We start from the raw sequence: 20,851 nt of genomic DNA, 5'->3' as shown, positions 1-20,851 counted from the left end.
AATGATGGCAATCAGGCCACTCTGCTGGACTTTCTCTCACTAAGATAACATTGGGGTTGAGTCCCCAAAGAGGGTATTATCTATACTATTGGTCTCTGAACCAAGATGAACAATGATTATGACCTTGCTACATTAAACTTTACATGGTCACATGTCACTGGCCTAGCTGTTATGAAACACACAAGACACCTGTAGCACTGGTGTGTGCACCTGGGACTCAGTTTCCCTATCAGTCCTATCAGGCCCTGGAGTACTGGAGGAAACCCAATACCATCCTGTATTAGGCCTCTAATGCTGCGTTCACAAAACGCGACACGAATTTTTGCACCACGTTTACCGCGTCAGTTTACTCACTCAACAATAAAAGTGTTTTCACAACAAAGGGGGCGTTGCTTATCTAATGAAAAGAGCTATCATTTCCGGTATCGACCATGGAATAATTTACCATTATTTCTGCGTTATACTTGTTGTGGAAGTCCCAAAAATATTGGAACATCAAACGCCCTCGTATTTGGGTTCACAACACCCTCCGTAACCGCACATAGCTCGGTGAATTTCACCGACTCCTCCAGGAACTGCGGTCTCCGTGGCTTATCTCCGTAAAAACAGTTACCGTTTCCGCCATCCACCATGGAAATAATCACTAGTTCTGCTTTATACTTGTTGTATAAATTCCACATACGTCAGAACATCAAACTCTAGCAACCTATCGCGTCTGTGCATTGACTTTGCATGTAATTTGGTCACGCGTCAAATTAGCGCCGCGTTTGGTGTGATCGCAGAATTAGGCAGTGTCATAACACCTCATACTACTCATACTGTAAATGGGGAAAAAAAGTGACAAGGATCTTGTTATCGTTGTGGCAGCTTTAAAACAGCAGGGATGGGAAATCACATCCACCAATAGACTCAGTGGTGGCTTACATCAATTGACATGGGGGAGCGGCTTGTTACTGTTGAAAGACACTGAGAACATATTGATGTGTGGCTTCAGCAAAACTTTGGCTTGGCCATGGCTCCAACAGACTGGCACTGTTAATGTCCAAGGGTAGTTTGCCACTGGCAGATTGGCAGCTGCCTCCCAACACCATTTAGTACTGTATATGTTGGCCTGGTACAAATCCGTAGTAGTTAGTCCGTCTACTATGCAACACACATTCAAATACCTTTGTAGCTGCTCTCCTGTCAGGGCAATCTGATTTTACAGGTTGATGAGTTTGCACATGAACGACAGCCAACGACTCTGCTTTACACCTTTTCTTCATCCCATCCGATTCCTCCGCTCTTGGTGAGAATTAGGCAAGAACCAATTCTGGCCAGTCTCCCATTTTTTAGCAGTGTTGTCACATGCAATTGGCACCATTAGTGGGAGGTTGCAAGAACCATCCTGTGGTGTTTCAGAACGTAGGTAGCACAAGCTGCTGAATAGGATTTCTAAAGAATACGTAAGAAATCTTGTGCTGCCTAACCAGGTCACAATGTTCCTACATACAGTCGTCTCTTTAAAGTTAATAATGCAGAGGGGAGTCAGCGTTGCCATGTAGGAGAACCCATTAAAGCCTATTGATCCTGTTAGAAGGGTTTGCTTGTGCTCATAAAACATTGATTTAAAAGAGTGACCAAACCACAACCTCTGGTGTTGAGAAATTAAGCCAAAACACTACTGTTCCTCAAATGGCCACTTGAAGCTGGCTCAAAAAGTGAGTCGCTGCTCATAGACCGCTATGTTAAAATGCCAGCCAGCTCTTCGGATGGGTCACGGAGACTACATCCATATTTTATACAGTATGTAAGAGTGACCCTAGATTTAGTTATGCTTACGTAGTGTTTATACTTTGTCCAAAAGTGTGCTTTTCTAACAAAATAATGTTTTAACAAAATAATCCCTCAGCAGTGATATCATTCTATAAACAAATTAGTACTCAATAAGATCAAATTTAAACTGTGGTCAAATATTTTAACATAAAAATAAACCATTTACCTCTAATACTTTGTTGATACGGACTATTCCCAAGGAACTGACTTGAGTTAAGTCATATTTCAATGTCACTTACATACTGAAAACTGTCAGAATTGGAGTTGCTTTTAAGGGTAAATAAGTTGTCTTTCTTTTCCCCCTCAAACTGTAACTTGATAGAGGTCTTAATTCACATCTAGATGTCCCTGCACAGTTGTGGTTCTGTTTTATCTCCACCATGATTCAATTTAGCAATCCAATTACAATGTCTGGAAAAAACAATATATTGTATGATGGTAATGATTTAAGTGCATTTGTTTTGATTAATTTACTGAGTCTCTGCATCACCCTCTGTACTGTTACCTGACGTAGATTCCTTGTTACTTTGACATCATGCCAATCATTGTCATTAAATTTCCCATTGACTGGCTCCACAAGAGCTTCAAAGGCTCCAGACCCCAAATTAATGACGAGTGAGACAGCCCCATTTTTCAGTGCCAGGTTGACGTAATCAGCTGATTTGCCCGTGTGCAGCATCAGTCCATTCCTCTGCAGAGTTTTGAATGACAGTGTGATTTCATCACTGCTGCTTTGAATCGGGTTCAAGGACAAGTCGTAGCAGAAGAACTCCGATCCTTTGAAGGTGGCGACATGCTCTTCTTTTCCTGCAGAGACAGAGAAAGACAAATGTGGTGCATTAATATCTCGGCCTTTTAGGTGCCTGTTGGGGAGCTGTCAGAAAAAAATGAGAAAGAACGTCTCAAAAATGGTGGATTAATAATAAACACAGTGAAATAGGAGAGAAGTAGCAAACTGAAATGTGATGGAAGGTACATCAAGAGATGCACTTACTAGCTTTCAATGACAAACTATTACCTACCTTCGCCATAGAACACATATTTTTTTTGCATTACCCATCACACATTATGTCCCACTTTTAATACGTTTGTTTTGTAATTACATGTACAGTACTATACAACTGCTATTTTGGACATCACATCTCATACAATGTAGAGGTCTACCTGGAACACATGGATGTGCTCCTTCACACAAACATATTATAGCAATGCTTTTCCTTTGTTTCCTTGTGCTATTGTGTCTTTTGTGATGAGCACTCACTGCAACATTAACATAGCTACAGCTGCCCTACATGCCAATCGTGAGCATGCACGTACAATGTTTACCAACCGTGTGCCCGTGCACTTTTGTACTGTATGCGGGACTGCATTCGTTGTAGCTAATTTACACAAGCCTCATGAGAAGATTGTCAAATATCCCATAGGATCCAACACCACATTCACACACGATAATTAGGCAAGCATGCAGAAACAAATAAAAAAGTTATGAAAGCACCCGAGAAGCAGATTACATACAATCATATCCTGCTGCATGTTTTCATCAAAGGTTGTGATATGAGAAGTGCAAACACACATTTCAAACTGGAGTATTATAATGTAAACAATATGACCCCTTAATAATAGAAAACCAGTAAAGCCTCTGAGCTCACACAGGCCATGGGTTAAACAAAAAACTGAGATATTGTTTTACCTTAACACGGATAAATTGGAGAGGGGATTCACTTGTGTTAGTGTAGCCTTTGTGTTGATAATGTCATGAAATCAGATCTGTCTGAAATATGTGAGAAATATTCAATCACACATATGTATGTACTGACAAACATTTGAATATAGACTCCGATTACTCTGATAAGTGGTCAACAGTTTGATTTAATTCATATCTCTTACATCAATATCAACATCACCTTTTGACTTTTACAAATCAATGCAGTATTAAGGTTTATAAATGTAGAATGTCTCCAATTTTTCTGACCAACAATCTCCCAAAATACAACTGTTCAAGCAGAAAGCATTCCTGTGACAGATTCCTTTTAGCTCCTCCCACCATCAGAAAGGTTAGTTCAGGTCCATGTTTCTCAGTAAACTTGAGCAGGTCATCAGCAATCCTCAGATATGACATATGACAGAAACCAAAACAACCTTGAGAAAAACCTCAGCACTGTTAATGTGAGATAAAATGTGGCACTGAGTGTCAGAGGGTGATGCATGTAAATACCCATTAGAAAGCGTTTAAAAACAGGTTTAGACAGATAACAAGCCATTAAAGCCACTGGCAGAAAATAAGCCACCAAAACACAAATGGACCAAAGCATTCAATTATCATAAATGGGGAGTGCTGCTCATTTATATATGCTTGCCAAACACAAACACGTTCAAAAGACACTCACTCACACATGCTTAGAGGAGCATTCAGGCATGGATGCAGCAACACAACAACTAAAAGGGGTTGCTGTCCACATCAATTTGTCACCTCATTGATTCCCCCTTAAAGGCACTGTAGAGCACCTCTGGGAAAACTGCAAGGGGTCGTAATTGAAGTTGGCTGGATCGCACCACGCTTTGGTCATTCCCTCAATGCCAGAGCCCCCCATCAGTGAAAATGAAAGACCTCTGCCCTCTTCACTAAATCCACCTATCCCTGTTCCACAAGCTCAGTGACCACATAACAAATAGAGCCAATAGTTTAGGGTCATTCTCATCTCTTTCTCTCTACACACACACATCCCCATGTCTGTACTTCAGTTAATTCCGCTAACCATTGAAGAATAAATTGTGTGTGTTCAGCAGGCGTTTTGTTAGGCATTTACAACACTTAGGGCTCAGCCCAAAGGCAGTGTCAGGCGAGGGGCATACATCTCCTTAGAGAATCCTATTTCCATTCAAAACACTAGTGCACTCTGTTGTCAAAATATGCAGGTCTAAATAAAGCAAAACAATTCAACGATCAGTACTTACTCAGCTGCATTATATTTGAAAAAATAGATTGTGTTGTATCCAAAGAATGATTAGTCCATAAACAGATTATTCGAATAACTCACTTATTGAAGACACAAGATTGTTATTTTATTTTAAATGATGACTTGACAAGCATGACTTGTTAAGCTTTAGCTTTTGGAGGCAGTCCACCAGAAAAGCTGTTAGCCAAGTCAAGTGTCAGGCCAAGCTAGCACTCAATCTTCCATCTGGCCACGAAGGGTAGCACACAGCTGGCTCCTGGTAGCTGTCTTTCCACATTTTGCTAACAAGCCACTCTTTTATGCTAACTATGTTCCCTATTTTTGGAAAATGTCCTGGGGAGGAGAAATACCCTGCACTTGTCTTTCACTGGTATAGTAATTCTGTCTTTATCTTCCCATTTTTTTAAAAGATAAAACGCAAGATAAAGCTGCATTAAGTCTTTTTGGGGAGTGTTCCGGAAAACAGACTTCATAATAAATTAAACAAAATTAGCCTTTATACTATACATCAGCTATACAACAGTTATTAAGCCTAAAAAGCAAACAAGCAAATGCTAATACCTCCCGTCGTTGAAGAAGAAATATGGGTTTAGAGTTGAAGTTCTTAGTTGTGTCACTGACCGTAAATATGCATTAATGCTTTCTAGTTGCGATCCCCCTGATAATGCTACATTGTAAACAACAAATCCTTGATGAAATCGGCAGTAGAGTTAGTAAAGTTGTCAGCACTGGAGCTAACCATTATTATTTCCTAATCATTTGAATTGTGTTTTATGCAAATAACCACTACAGATGACTATAACAAAGTAAAAAGATAACACTTGATGGTTGATGGAAATGTCTGATGGTTACTGACTGAGACGATGGTGAAAAAAAAAGCCTTGTATAGCTGCTATAACAAAAACAATCTGTATCAGCCAACATGGCTCATTGACAATCAGCAATCATATCGGCGCAAAAAATAAATAAATAAGTAAATCGAGGATACTTGATTTTAAGTCAGAAAAACCTGACTCAAAACATTCAGACGATCTGAACTGTGATATTTTGTGATCCCACCACCTTTAAAATTCAAGTCCGGTATTAACTCGTGCTTTACAGAGGAAAGAAATCTGGATCCCTCTCTAAAAGTCTGACTGACTCTAAAGTTGCTAATGGGTAAAAAGAATGTGTAATGTTAGAGGTGTTGCTCCTTTTGACGAATCCACCAGAATAAGACAGCTCCAAACTCGTGTCCTTTGGGCGATAGCCAACCTTTTGAATAAAAAACATGCCACCCTTGTGATTCAAGGACATTTTACTGTGATTGTGGAAGGGTGGTGAGAGTCTGTGTTCCACCTGGGCCGACATGTTGCACATAAGGCAGGACCCCGTTTGACCTAGGTTTGTAATTAAACAGTTTTCTGTACTATACTGCTTAGACCTTAATGGTTCAACTTAAATGCCATTTATACAGTAAAACATGCTCTTTCTTCTTCTCAAATTAAATATGGCAGTGACTGGCAGCACCCCGACCAAAACAAAACTGACAAATGCAGACAGCTGGGCAGGTTTGCACGGCGTCTAACTCAACACAGACATGCCAGATTTGAGACCAGGATCATCTCAAATACAGACAACTAAATCCAACAGACCCCACTCCCTAAAGAGTAAATACATTCTGAAAGTAAAATTTGACTATTTTGACAATATCCCCTTTACATATGCTTATAAGGGATAATGACTTCCACCTGAATTCACCTCATTAGACTACTATATGCAAAGAGCGTTGTGATATTTTGTCCATTCAGTGGGTAATTTCTGAGCCTTGACAGGAAGGCCGTAGCAACGACACTGGTGAATGTTAGGCACACCTGTGAATCTCTTCGAGACACAGGGTCGCAGAAGACACAGCAACCTGCAGTGTTAACATTTAGCATGTGTCACTCATATGTATCATTTTCCTGCAGTAAAAAAGCAACTTGATCTTAGAACAGACTAGCGTTTTGTGATAGTGTTCTCCTGGGTATTTGGGGACGTCCCACTTGTCTCTCCGGGCTGTCGTATTGTCTACAGTCAATCAAACTACAGAAAGCTGCCGGCACCTTAAGGCCCTTGAGTCACGACACTGAATGTGAACATGGATAAGAGCCAGCTCCTTTAGTCTTTTTTAGAGAACAGAGGACAGAAAAGACATGAACAGAGTGAAAGTGTAGCTCATAGGAAAGGCCATAAATAGACGCGTAGGTAAAACCTTGTCTCAGTCTATTTATTGTCTGTTGAACCACATCGGTGTCTTCGCCGACAACAGAGTTACACCCAAATGTCATAAAATGTTCCATTAGCAGAAATATCCATGATGAAAATAATACAACTGTTCTTCGACACTCTTTCCCCATAATCTCTTTCATCATTTGTATTTAGGATTTAGGATTTGTCCTCTGCCATGTGAAGAATTGTTAATCAATAGCTTGTAAACATTTGTGCCATTCAGGATCCTCATTCTCTATCGCATTACATTTGAGGTTGGGGTGCAGAACTAACTACCCATATTGATGGAAGTAATACAATTAATTGCCACTTTAATTAAATTAGTGTCACAACGAGTCAAAGCGGCATGTTGCTGCATGAAGCTGCGACTACAAACAGCAATGTCTCTATACCTCGCCGTAAAAATAGAAGAGGCAGCGTAAGTATCACTTAACCCTCACTTAATAGAAACTGAGTATGCGGAAACAAATCACTCATTTATTATGACGCAACAAGGGGCCACAAGCAGGAGCATATGTACGACAGTGCCAGCATGTGACCCAACGACCAGGAGGCTCCTCATCAGTCACTTTGCTCTGACACTAATCTGGCATCTGCTACTCTATGGCTGCTTTCTAAATTAGCTTGCACCCAGGGGAGCGCGCTGCCTGTCAGCATCAAATCACAACACAACAGTCTGAAACAGACCTGGCAGGATACGTGAAAAATTACCAGTGAAATGAAGGGCTGAGGCAGCTTTGATTCTAATTGCCGTTATTCAAATATGTGATGTTTTCAATCTGATGATGCAAGTAATACATTTGTCGAAAGCGCCGGGACAAAGTAAAAGTCAAATTATGAAAAATGGCAGAAACAAACCTTTTTAAGTCCAAATAGAAACACAGTATTGTCAGACATGTGTTTTAAGCTGCAGAAACCATTTAACAAATAATACATTAAAAAAAAATGTAATTAGATCATTATTAAAGACAAAGATATGATTGTCCTCCAGTGTCAACTGAGACAGAACAGAGGATGACATACAGTATAACAAGAAGGACCCATGGCTATTTTAAGGGCCTGGAGTAGAGGGTATAATAGGCATTGCTCGTAATTACGTTGCCCATCTCCAATGCTGTTGTCTTGTTCATGACAGTCCCCAGGATTAACTGTCTCTATACCATGAAACTCTACATCACTGTTTCCCTGTCACAGATCTCACGAACACCCACCTCCCTCTCACCACTAGAAAGACCCTTCTTCAGCTCTCATTAACAAGCTGAAGTAAAACGAGCTTGTGTGCCACACTCAGCTTTCAAAGGTTGAGAGGAAGTTCACAGTTGTGGGAAAAAATAAAATTAGACACACTACCAAAGTAGCACCTGTGGATTTATAAGGCCTAGATGTGCCATAAATACAATTGGACGTTAAAGCCGTGCAACACGGGGACCAAAGTTGTTTAAACATCTGTGGCAACAAGGCTCCGTGACTGACACCGCGTTCACTCTGTTCCTATTCACTCTTTGCACCCTTGTTTGACTGGCAGCCTATTAAAATGATACAGAAGTTAGTGTCTGGCAGCCTATTAAAGCGATAGGAAGTTAATGTCATGAAGCCGGCCTAAGCCTCTTACATTATGACAGAGAGGAGAGTTTCTGAAGTACTACATTCTTCGAGAACACATTTTATGACATGATTATCACACCATTCAAAAGACTTAATAAAATGTCCTAAACTGCTCCTGCTCCGCAACTTAGTCACTCCCAATTCATTCATCTTTGCATTTCATATAAATTCACGGGTTTTATTTATGTCTGCAATAAAGTAAAGATTGTTATTGTCGCTGCTGATCGTGTTGACAGAGAGGCAAGAACAGGCGAGAAAGCCTCAGCTGGGTCAGTAAAACTTACCCAGGCATTTAACTGCAGGAGTCAGCATGTGTGGATGTGTCTTACACATACGAAGTTCTGTCAGACACCACACTGTGCTAGCTTAACATGCAGTGTCATTTAGATTCACGGTATGAAGGGTGTCTTGCTGTGCTCAGAGAAAGTCTCCTCCCCTGATGTCAGTCTGCAGAAACACTTCATCCATAGTAAATTTACTCATAATTGGCTTCGCCATTCAGCTTGTCATTGTGTATGGAAGCTTTCGTCAATTAGGCACTTATTAGAACTTGTTTGGCTCATATTCAGTGTGTGTGTGTGTGTGTGTGTGTGTGTGTGTGTGTGTGTGTGTGTGTGTGTGTAATAAAAGGGAGAAATAAAAACACAAATTAAGAACAACATAACAGTGTTGGTTTGTAGAACCCAGTCATTGCAATGGGCTACATGACCCACTGCACTGCCAGCCACAAGGTGAACTAGTGAGACCACAATGGTGCCAGCTAAGAGCAAAGCAACCTTTCATTTATCAAAGAAGGCAGCAATTAACAATAAGTATGTGCCTAGTTTCTGTTTCAAACAGAACTGACAACTATTATCAAGGCATTTTAACTGCTTGCACCAACTAACTTATCGGAATGTGAACGCAACAATACAACAGGCTCACCAATCAGACATAATGGGGAAAGAGGGCATTGAACGTAAAATTAAGCACAGGCTCTGCACAGGTGATAGCTAACGGTGGAGAATGCAAAAGGCGCCTAGTTAGCATGTCCAACGGTAGCCGGCATATAATAGAGTAGTACAGGATGAATATACAGAAAAGTATATTAATGTGACTTAAAGTACTCACTGTTTGCCATACGCGCACAACAGTCAAGAGCAAGGGCAGTGACACCTGATCTGGAATATTAATTGGCACGCACGCAAACCGTGTCCTCGTGAACAGTGGAGATGGACGCTACCACTCTAGAGGGGGGCGGAATAGTCCAAGTGCTAGTAGTGCTTTCAATCTGTAATTGATTGATAACGGTTGTTGAACGTTTGGCATCTCTGGGTGAAAAAAATCTTAAACCATTAATCAATTATCAAAATTGTTGCAGGTTACTTTTCTGTTGAAATAATCCCAATACAACCAACAAGCTGTCAATATGGGTAACATTAGCAATAACCAACACCTTGCTCGCAAAACACTCTTCTACTAGCTAGCTGACTAAACACTTTAATGTACAATATACTTCTAGACGATGCATCTTAAAGACTTACAGAACGGGCTGATTAATACACATTTCTCAGTAAAGCAGTGATAACGGGCTGTAAATGCTTCTTATGACATTTTAATACAGGTAGGCTACGTAACTTTAAGTACATTAAGTACAGGCTTAACCTTAGAAATGCATCCCCCTGGTGGGCAGGATTTAAAAGTGTAGCTTGTTAACATGATAGCCGGAATAATGTTTATTCTGATTTGAAAGCAAGTCCAATTTAATTGGTTGTGTTGGAACAAAATAATGGAATGGCCAGGACAGAAAAGACTGTAAGAAGGAGTAGTGCTAATTTTTTCCTTCACAACAACTTAAATCCTCACTGGATTTCTGACATGCCGCATCCAGAACCATTTTTAGCGAGAACTAGAACCACATACTTTAAGAAGGAAAGCCTCCAGTTTTTTGAGACACAACGAATGTGGAAACGTATATCACATTCTGCTTTGCAGAACCCTCCAAATCCAACTTAATCACACCCAATGTATTCATAAAACCACTGAATTGTTGTGTATAATGGTGATATTGTTAACTTGGAATATGGTAACACCACAAGAGAAAAATCTTTGGAGCACAGGGTGAATTTGGTCCTATGCATTGCCTACATATTCCATGATTTGTACACATGCAGTGCAATCACCACACCAACATATTTCCACAAAGTTGCAGCCAACAGCATCACAGATAGCACCATGCTTAACAGCTGAAAATAAATAAATATTTGTTTGCTCAACTGTAAAAGAGCAGCAACTGCTGGCACAGAGCCAGAATGAAGGTCAGAGCTGCATTGTGTTATTTATAGCCACTATCTTTATCAACATCTCTCTCAAATAACGATGAAGTGATTCATAAAGCATGGCAAGGATAATATGACATCATGCTGATGCATACTTTTTAAAATATGAAATCACGGTTTTGGGGTCGATTGCTTTTGAAAGTGTTGGAAAGCAGCCAATAAAATTTACTAAAATTCAGCACTAACAAAGACCTGAACAGTCATTTTAGAGTGTCAGCCAGATCACACACAGTCTGCTCACTCTAATTGGCAATGCCTCAATCAGATGCATTGCCAATCCTCCTCTGGGAGCAGCTCCCACGAGGCCAAGAAACCACCACAGCTGTAATGGCATCACTACTTTGATAATGCACACTTGTGCACACATTCATGCATTCAAACAAATAGACAATGGAACTGACGTGGATCCCCACACACAGTATCTTTTCCTGAATACACATAAACAACCAAATTATATTAAATTAAATTCTCAAAAGCAATACTGACTCCAGCAATGTCCACGTCACAAACTGCTATTTCCTCTTCGTGTTTCAGACAGATTACAAAACAAGGTTTTATGTCCAGACTCACTCGCCACATGAATGTGCATGCTAGGGAAAACATTTCCTTTTATTCATAAAGAACACTCTGCAATAACATGTCATCTTACAGTACCACAACACTTTAAAGATTTATTTTTGTTCACATATCAAACACAATTAACGAGCTGCTTCTGCATGAATCCCAATATTACAATCACAGATCTCTGCCAGAAAAAAAGTGAAAGGGTGATATTTGTGTGTGTGTGTGTGTGTGTGTGTGTGTGTGTGTGTGTGTGTGTGTGTGTGTGTGTGTGTGTGTGTGTGTGTGTTTGTTTGCTTTAAATAGTCTCTTGAAAGGGTTCTATGAGCGTCAGGAGAGGGTTTTTAAGAAAAGTGGAGAAGGCTTCTTGTTTAAAACTATGGAAGATTCTGGAGATCAAATATACAGTGTGTCTGAGGTAAAAACGGGAAGACATTTATAGTTGGCAGCTGGGCCGTTAAACTAGATCTGTGCTTCCCCCTCCACCAAGAACATTTCTGTGAAGTGGGTTTAACAAATAACTCCTCCAAAAGCAGCATCTTGAGGACTTAATGGCCCTGGCAGGAGACATGGAAGTCAATCTCTTGACGATATACAGGAGCCTCTTTATCTGATATACAGATGGGAAAAGGGTAAAAGCCCAAGTTCAGAAATAGCAAGACCCAACAGAAGTCAACTAAATCTCACAGGGCATCATGGTACGAGAAAAAAACATAAACATACAGACAAATATTCACTTGAATACCCATGCACCCAGGGCAAAAAAACAACAACTGAATGAATACACATACTAAACCGCACACTTCCAGCTGCAAGGCTCTCGTTTGCTCTCAGCCCATTACAGAATCACAACAGCATTATGGTGAAGAGGGAGTGGAATGTGCTGAATACTAATCTGCAAAGCCCAATCCATTTCTACAGAGTAAATCCAGGGGATAATAATGTAAGCCTTGGGGAGATGGGGGGGGATCAATATCCTCATCAAAAGAGAATCATCGTCATATTAATGTATGGAGTCGTCACCACTTCACTTTACTAAACACACATCTAAAGAGCAGGAGACTATAAAATGCTCCTCCTATAGGAAAATGTAATCAACCCATCAGCGTTAATTTATCAAACCTGGTGATAATATTTGAGTGATTATTTACAATCAAAACCAATATGAACAGGTGTGTCGTAATGTTTGATAGCATCTCTCTTTCTGAATGAGTCATATTTTAAATGTGCTTGCAGCAATAACTCTCTGCCACAAGCACATTTAAAATATTCTTCACACGTTGCTCAATTTGGATGTCCCCTTGTCAAGGTTTTTTTCTAGCACAGACGGGAAGTGCACGCTGCGAGGTTACGGTCCACTTTTGATTACTGGAGCGGGGGAAGCAGTGTCTAACTGTAAAGGACTGGCACATTTGGCAGATGTCTAATTTGGGCCATATACATGGGGACATTCCTCACACAAGAGCAAAGTCAAAAGGCGCTGAGGCATGTCATTGCACAGAAATAATTCATGTGCTAATTACATTGCCAGTGTGTCTCGGGATGATTTCTGTGCAGAGCTGCTCTTGTCTTCCCGGCTCTCAGCTCTGAGATCCAGTCTCTGTCTTACACAGCATGAATCCTTGATAGAGAGCCGACACCCAGACACATCAGCAAAGACACTTTCTTATCCTTATCTGCAGTGCTCATCCCTCACTGCCCAGGCAATGCATACATCAACTTAAGTAGCAAGCTGCAAAGCTTCAATATGTCCTTGGTTGGATTGTTTATCGTGCAAGCGAGGAAATACGCTGCTATTATCTGGATAGTTTGACCAATTGTTTTTGCTCATTTTGATTCATCCACTATATAAACACAAAGGAAAAGTCTTCAATGCTAATACAAATATTCATTCAATATAGAAGGACTTGGCAGGTGTACATTCATGACATGTATTGTAGATAAGTCCCTATTATCTGTAACATGAAATGAAAGTCAAAGTCAATATGAATTCATTCAGAGAAACAGAACAAAGGAAATGGAGAGATGAGAGAGCCAGAGTGATTCACATCGACTTAGTTGACGAATGTTTACTATCATGAGTAAAGAAACTGCTGTGAATGTGAAGATTTACAGTACAGCTGTGAGTGTCAGTAGCACTCAGAACTCAATAAAACTAAAGCTACTTAATCAACTGTGGCGGAAACACCTACTGGTGTATTTTATGGTCTGCCAAAATAAATTATACTATTTAATTTGAAAAGACATCATCATCTGCGGGTCACTGCCGTAACCTTCATTTCAAACCAGATTGCAGCGTGAATAAAGAGGTCCAAATACAGAACTAGTTATCACATGTTTGTAAAGATTGTGAATGGAAGCAAAGCCTCAGAATAACAAGAATACCTTTTATCAACAAAGTTGTCATACATTTAACAATTTAATTATATAAATGGAAGGCATGGAAGTGAAAACTAAAACTTCACAAATGTATTTTGTAACCATTCATTTGAATTAATATTCAATTGACAGTTTGGGTAATAGTTTCACTTTGAAATGAAAATTAAATTGACTTTTATTTGTAGGACCCAGTGTGTAACAACATTTTCCTTTGATGTCTCAGTGGTAGCAACGTCCCAGTAACATGTCTTCCAGTGGCACAGATATATACTTTTGATCTTTCAGTTCCAAAGTCAACACAATGAGATCACATTGTTCATTCATGCCTTCCATACTCTGACACTGGCAAAGTGGCCTGTCTGTCAGGACGAGTTCTTTCAGGTGCAGTGAGGTGAACTTGAGATAAATGTATCCTGAATCTAAACCAAATCTTCACAGCACATCACCTCCACTCTCTCTTGCTCAGACATGAAAAGGGAACAAAGAGCCCTGCAGTTTGGTGTTGTGCAGTGCTTTTTTGTTGTTGTTATTTTTCCTTTTTTAAGTTGTATTTTGTTGTCCGATTTTTAGTGGTCACTCAACAGCGGTTTGCCAATAGCCTATACGTGTGTTGACTCCCCTGTGGAGAAAGCACACGGCACGGCGAGCAGAGCAGAGCAGCATCGTTGCGTGTTTAAAAATGTGCTCCAATGAACAAGTCGCTGCGGGACAGTGAAGCTTGACAGAATCCCAGCATCACCTCGCTGAGCTGCTGGGCAAGGTCAACAACACAAGAGTGGGCTCCTGTTCTCGTTTGCCAAGAATGGCGCTTCTTAACTTCCATTGTTATATTTATAAAACCGCAGCTGCACTTTCTTTCATGTCGGCCTGGGCAACAACTGTCCCTAGCGCATCCTGCAGATGCCTCAAATGCTTTGCTGCTGATGTGATGTCTCCGTAATGCAAACACCGAGGAATTTCCCCAGGACCCACCGTGTGCATTTAACATCAACACACACAGTGCCTTTGTCTCCCAAGTTGCCCGTTGCAACGCCAGTACTGTACTGAGGGGTATTTGAGCAGGAGAGACAATACATTCCTCTCTGTGCTTCGCAGAGAGCCTCCCAGCTATGAGTAAGATCACACTGAGTTAGTGGAGAACCAGAGGCACAAGTGTTTGTACTGAGCCAAACACTCCATGGCAATGGAGATGAGAACCAGGTGAAAGCAGAGGATGAGCATTCACACAGGGCTGTCACCGCACCACTTCAAAAGCTAAAAACACCTCTCTAAAGTTGTGCTAAAAATACAGCGCTTCGTACTCACTTCACAGGTGATAGGGAATTATGGTACGGCTTTAACAGCGTCAGAACAAATAGCTTCGATGAAAGCCAGTCTGGTAAGAGGATTAACAAATATATACTAATTAAACAGCCCTGTAAGGGGAATGCAAAGCAAGATGCAACTGTTGTTAATCTATTCCTCAGCTTTGCAGTCTGCTTAATCAGATCAAGCCATCGCTCTGATTGCATTGACACTGTTGTCCTCACTCTGCTTTGTTCACAGAGGGTTGTCACCTCTCCTTCCACTTCCATCACCTTAGCAATTGATAGTGGCAGGACCCCCCCCCCCGTCCCCACCTTTATCTACAGGGGAAAACTGTCAACCGGCAAAGATGCTGACCTGTGGAGGGAAAATGACTCACGTTGGGGTGTTACTGTTTCAGCAGCACCATTGCCCGGCTGACACTAGACCAAGGTCGTTTCATAATAGGTTGTCCAGCTGCCACTCTGCTGTCAACAGGCCTGAGTGATGAAGGAGGGTGCAGCCAGTTATGGCGACAGGAGTCAAGGCTACGGTGAGCTTGATAAAGATCAGCCTCTATCAGGAGTGAAAACGGCAAACAAAGAGGGATGAAAAAAAGATGATCCTGCATTTTGCCCCCTAAGCTTTCAAAGTGGTGACAAATAGATCTGCTTTGTAGCTGGCGGCTGCGAGCTGCTCTGTTTTGCATTCTGCTGGGAGCTGCAGCCGCCGTGCCACAGGAATAAATGCATGTGATCGGCGAGAGCAGTCATCACAGTGCAGCAATACCCTGAGAAGTATTGACTGTTACAGCTCTTTTCTCAGGTCGCTGTCAATCCTGTCAGTCCTATGAATTGATCAGTAAGAGTTCACATCCATCAGGGTGACTCATCCAGTGCAGACATGATGTTTTACTCGATCCCCTGGGCTGAAGAAGATGGGAATTTGTAGTTCAATCTTTGTTTGTTTCCTATTTCTTGTGTCTCTGCTTTTCACATTCTTATCCATATATAGGATACCTTATTGATTTTTGCAGACATTGTCTGTGTCCGACCCTGGACTGCTTTTCTGACTTTGTAACCCCTTAAAACCCAGATCAGCAATTTTTTGCACTTTTGGTTTCAGGTCGGCATTTTCAGGTGTGCACCCTACCAGAGGAGCTTTCCACATTAAACAACAGCCTTAATATTTGAATTATAATCTGAATGTATACTTGTTGTCCCATCACTCGTATTGTCGTGCTGATTTTTTGCCTTTTTCCTGTTTCCACAAAGGTATATATGTTAGTACTATACAGCTGAATAGTCCAATTAAGTGGTAGGAAGGGAACAAAAAGTAGAATTCAGTATTTACTATTTATATAGTAAGTTATTCCCCACAACAGCATTTTTAAACCTAGTAATGTGATGCTCTCTTATAATACATTTCCCTTTAAATATTGCTGCAACTTAAAAAGCCATTTCCAGGGTATAAAAAGCTGGGTTTCAAAATGCTTTATCTAATAAATCAAATAAATGATAGAATCTCAACAGAAGCAAATTGTAGAATATTTTACAACTGTATTATAATACTGTAAGGGGTACAGTGATTAAACAAGTTGTCATATCTGAAAATGTTGAATCCATTCCTAAAAAGACTTTGGTCTAGCCATTTAAATAATTATTTACTGTGGGATCGATCTAAAGACACAGCATATAATTCCCATAATGTGTAGCATTAGTGTTGGAGTTCATGTTTAACATCCAACCATTAAAACAATGGTGTTTATGTCATACCTTTATTGTGGGAAAGTGGACGGGGGTTGAGGGGAGCCGCAAGAATAAAATACAAATGTGATTGGGATTGTGTGTTCCCAGGCTGTGCATGTGTATTTTCTGTTTGCTTGTCTGCTTTGTACTCATACGATGTTATCCGGGAAGAGACTCTGTACTTGATGGGATTTTCTTGTTTCCACAGTTTAAAGACAAAGAAATGATTCAGTACATGCATAGCCTAATTCCATTTCATTCCTTCTGCTGTAACAAATGAATGTACAAAATATGACATGCATACACAAATACAAATCCTACAAATTTCACATAAATGTGCACATTTGTGTGAGTGTGTGTGTAATCCTTTGTTTCTACTGATGCCTCTCGCGGGGGAAGGACTCCTTTTCTATGGTGCAGCATGGCACAATAAAAGCCTGGAAATTTACGAATTAATTAAAAGAACAGGGCTGCTTTTTCTGTTCCTCTGAAGTGTGCTCCAGAGACTGGTGAAACGGCCCTAACAAGAGTCCCAGCATGTGCTTCTTTATGCTACTTCAAGAAATGCATACCAGACAGGGAGGGACAGGGGACAGGGCATACTTTTCAGAGGGGATCGTTTTAGGCCCCCTTCATAAACTGTGTCACTCCCCCGCTCTACATAAAACACTCTCACTGTGGTCCACATGTATATCATTGAAAGTCTGCAGCTTGGTATATTTAGTCTGCCTTTCTCATCATAGACAAAAAGTAAAATAGAAAAAGATAACATGTTATTAAATGTGTTGTCAGATAAATCCTTGGTGCCACTGACAAACAGAGTGAGTCCATTTTCAGTCAGAAACGGAGGTAAAATGAAAGGATCATGCTTTGTGTGCCACTTTCCAGAGAGTCCTTCTCTAGCACTCTCCATCAGGGCCGTAGCCCTGGGTGACCGAGCCTTTTACCTATCTGCAGCATTCAGCCACCTGCCATGGAAATCACGGCTGTTTCCGCCATATGCCTCAATGTTCTGCCAAGCCCTCTCCGGTCTGTTCCGCCTTGAGCAAATTTCATTATGGGATTGCTGGGAGCACTCGGCGCTGCTCATTAAGGCTATCAGCGTGGCACGTCACCGTTTGTAACACAGGAGGTGCAGGAGGTTGGACACCTCCAGCACAAAAGACCACTTAACAACTTTAGCGTTTGTATAACTTTTGTTCAGGAATGGTCTCTTTCTCAAATATAGAGAGAGGCCGTGCTGAGGATTTAGCTGTGAGATGACAAATCGGTGAGTTAGGAAGTATTTGATTAGAGAGGGATTGAACTAACCTCATAGCATTGCTAAGGAAAATGGCTGGCAAGTGTCAATTAAAATGATATCACAGGACACCTCAAACAAAGATCCAATCAAAAGTTGACCCATTGTTCTAAAGTCTTTGCACACTGTATATTAAAGTGAGACTATGCAACTTTTAAAAGAAGATTCAACACAGCCTTCCTCTTTAAAACTAAAAGATGAATTTTAGGCACTAAAAACTCATCCTTGCTCAGTTGAATACACTAAGTTTTTATGTGGCGATAACCTTATTTGGTCTAGTATGATCATGCGTTTATGGTGGGTAATGTGAGATGCTGTGTAACTCTTACAGCACACTATGTTTTAGCATTAGCATTATCCTATAAATAATGTCACTTTGTGACCAAAGCAGGGCTCTCAAGTGTCACGCATTGAGCGTGACTGTCACGCATTTCGGTCTTAAGTCACGCCCTCCCGCCACACATCGTATTTCTCACGCTGAAAAAAAACTCTAGGCTATTTAATGTGCCGCAGCGCGCAAACATGACCTGGTCGTGCTGCCCTCACCATGGAGGAATCAAGCACGTCTCCCCGAATCCCCTGCCAATCAATAAAAAGAAATGGGCGACACGAATAGCCAATCAGAAAAACGTATCTGTTGTATCTGGGTGAAATGTAATCTGGGTGAAATGTAATCCCGGCCGTGCCTCCGCCCCCCAAGTTACACATCAACGGTACCTTTAGAAACAACTTGAAGCTATGGTGTGCCTCGCTATGTGATAACTCAAACAAAAACTAGTAAATTAATCCACTTCTGATCTGCATAGTCTCCATTCATTGTGCATAACTCATAACTTTTGGCTTTTATAGGACAATCCTAAACTGCTGTGGTGTGTATGTGGAGCTAAACAGCGAATACACTCCTGGCAGCCTATTCTGGCACACAAAGTGTTTAATAAGACCGAGCTGATTCAGTATAAGATATGGTTTACTCCACTATCATACACGAGCCAGTGTTGTGTTACCATGAGGCAGAGGCAGTTGTCCACTAACATGTCCAGCGTATAGCCAGATGGAGCTAGGCCACAGGGATCAAACGGGAAGTTGTGCTATCCTGCCAGCTAACACCCACCACCCTCTGACGTTTCACCGACACACCACTCTCTATCTCTTCACTGCCCTTGAAGAAGAAATGAGTTCACCGTGCTCAGGTATGAGATTCTGAGCAGCAAAACAACAATAGCTTATCTCCCTGCCTGTCTTTTGCATTGTTTACCCGCGATTGTTTCCTCATTTGTGTTCTCATGCGCAAAGGCCAATCTGGGGCCTGTGCACCGGAGAGGCAGAGTTTAGCCTCACTGTGCTTTAACGTGATGTTCACTCAGCCGTGCCGGTGCCATGCACCCAGAGCCATCACAGTGTATTAACCCCTGGATGATGCCTAGCATTGTTTCACTGGACTGCAAATGCCGAATGCCTCATGTCCTGAGTAAGTCCACAGACCTCAAGCTGGCCTTGGAGAGGGAAGTCAGGGTCAAACAATGCTCAAATAATTTAGAAAGAAATATGCAAAGATATAGATCTGCTATTTTGTCCTTCTGACTGAATGGATTAATAGTTATAGTGTGTGAGTGATTCATGTTGAAAAGTGAATCGATCTCTTCTCTGTAGACCCTTGTCAGAGATTGATGAGACACAAAGATAACCGATCAATGCAGCTAGTAATGTACTGGCTTTAACTGTCAATAAGCCTGTGCATCTAAGGCTGTGGTGTATTCTTCCTACATTTATGTGTTGAGAATAGACAACATGGTCACTTTAGAGGCAAATCTCAAAACATGATTTGGGGGCAATATTTTACATCTATCATCTTAATCATCTGAGCAGAATTTGGCAGTTTCAAGGCCTGTGCTGGACCAAGGCTACTGATGGATTAGAAGTTGCTTGGATGTGGCATGGCCTCTGGTCATTAAAAGGAATCCACTGCAGGCTCACATTACTAATGCTGTTCTCTGGTGTTACCCGTGAATCAGAAAATAGCAAGGTTAACATATAAAATGTAAATACAGAAATAACAACATTTTAATTTGCTACAGGATGGCTAAAATTGAAAAAACAGTCAGAGGAAAGTCACATATTTTCTTTTTAAACTTGCAATAACTGATTTGTTGGTCTCTTGAGGATAAATCGGACCCAATGACAATTACATTTTCGGTTGAGATGTCTCTCTTACACACTAGTTCTTATGAAGCAAGACTATCTTTATGAGTGCATATTGACACATGACCAAGTTAAGCAATTTCCTCTCTTTTAGTTAAATTTTTCTCCTGGTTCTTTAGCTACTAAATGCCCCACTATGTTCTTCTGGTAGTTGATTACTGTGTCTTTATGTCCTTTGGTGTTGCGCAGTTAGTGGTAGCAAAAGTTTTTTGTTGTTGCTGATCACAGCTGCCAAAAACGAGCATGAACCCAAACAGTAATGTTGCGAGCCAGAAAACCAAAACAATGAGCTTAAAGACGCTATGCAGCTCTTTATTACTGAGGGGAAATTAGTTAAAAAAAAACTGTGGCTTTGTCATAACTATCAAGCCCTTTCACATTACAAATCCTCATTTGATCCATTGTTAGAATAAGAACATTCATTATAGCCACCCC

General features: G+C 40.9%; 1 protein-coding gene across 10 annotated transcripts in view; it reads right to left on the bottom strand.

The window, feature by feature from the left end:
• Positions 1-20,851, bottom strand: part of LOC306746766 (neurexin-1a-like) — a gene marked incomplete at both ends in the record, with an annotated part of 231,168 nt that overhangs the window by 151,968 nt on the left and 58,349 nt on the right. For all 10 annotated transcript variants that reach the window (XM_079229727.1, XM_079229729.1, XM_079229730.1 and 7 more), the window contains one exon: positions 2,321-2,622. In XM_079229727.1, the coding sequence (XP_079085853.1) occupies positions 2,321-2,622 (302 nt within the window). The remainder of the gene's footprint in view (positions 1-2,320; positions 2,623-20,851) is intronic.

The sequence above is a fragment of the Taurulus bubalis genome (assembly GCF_910589615.1).
Source record: "Taurulus bubalis genome assembly, chromosome: 14".
NCBI lineage: Eukaryota > Metazoa > Chordata > Actinopteri > Perciformes > Cottidae > Taurulus > Taurulus bubalis.
Note: the sequence above shows the minus strand (reverse complement) of the source record. Positions and strands in the feature narration are given on the sequence as shown.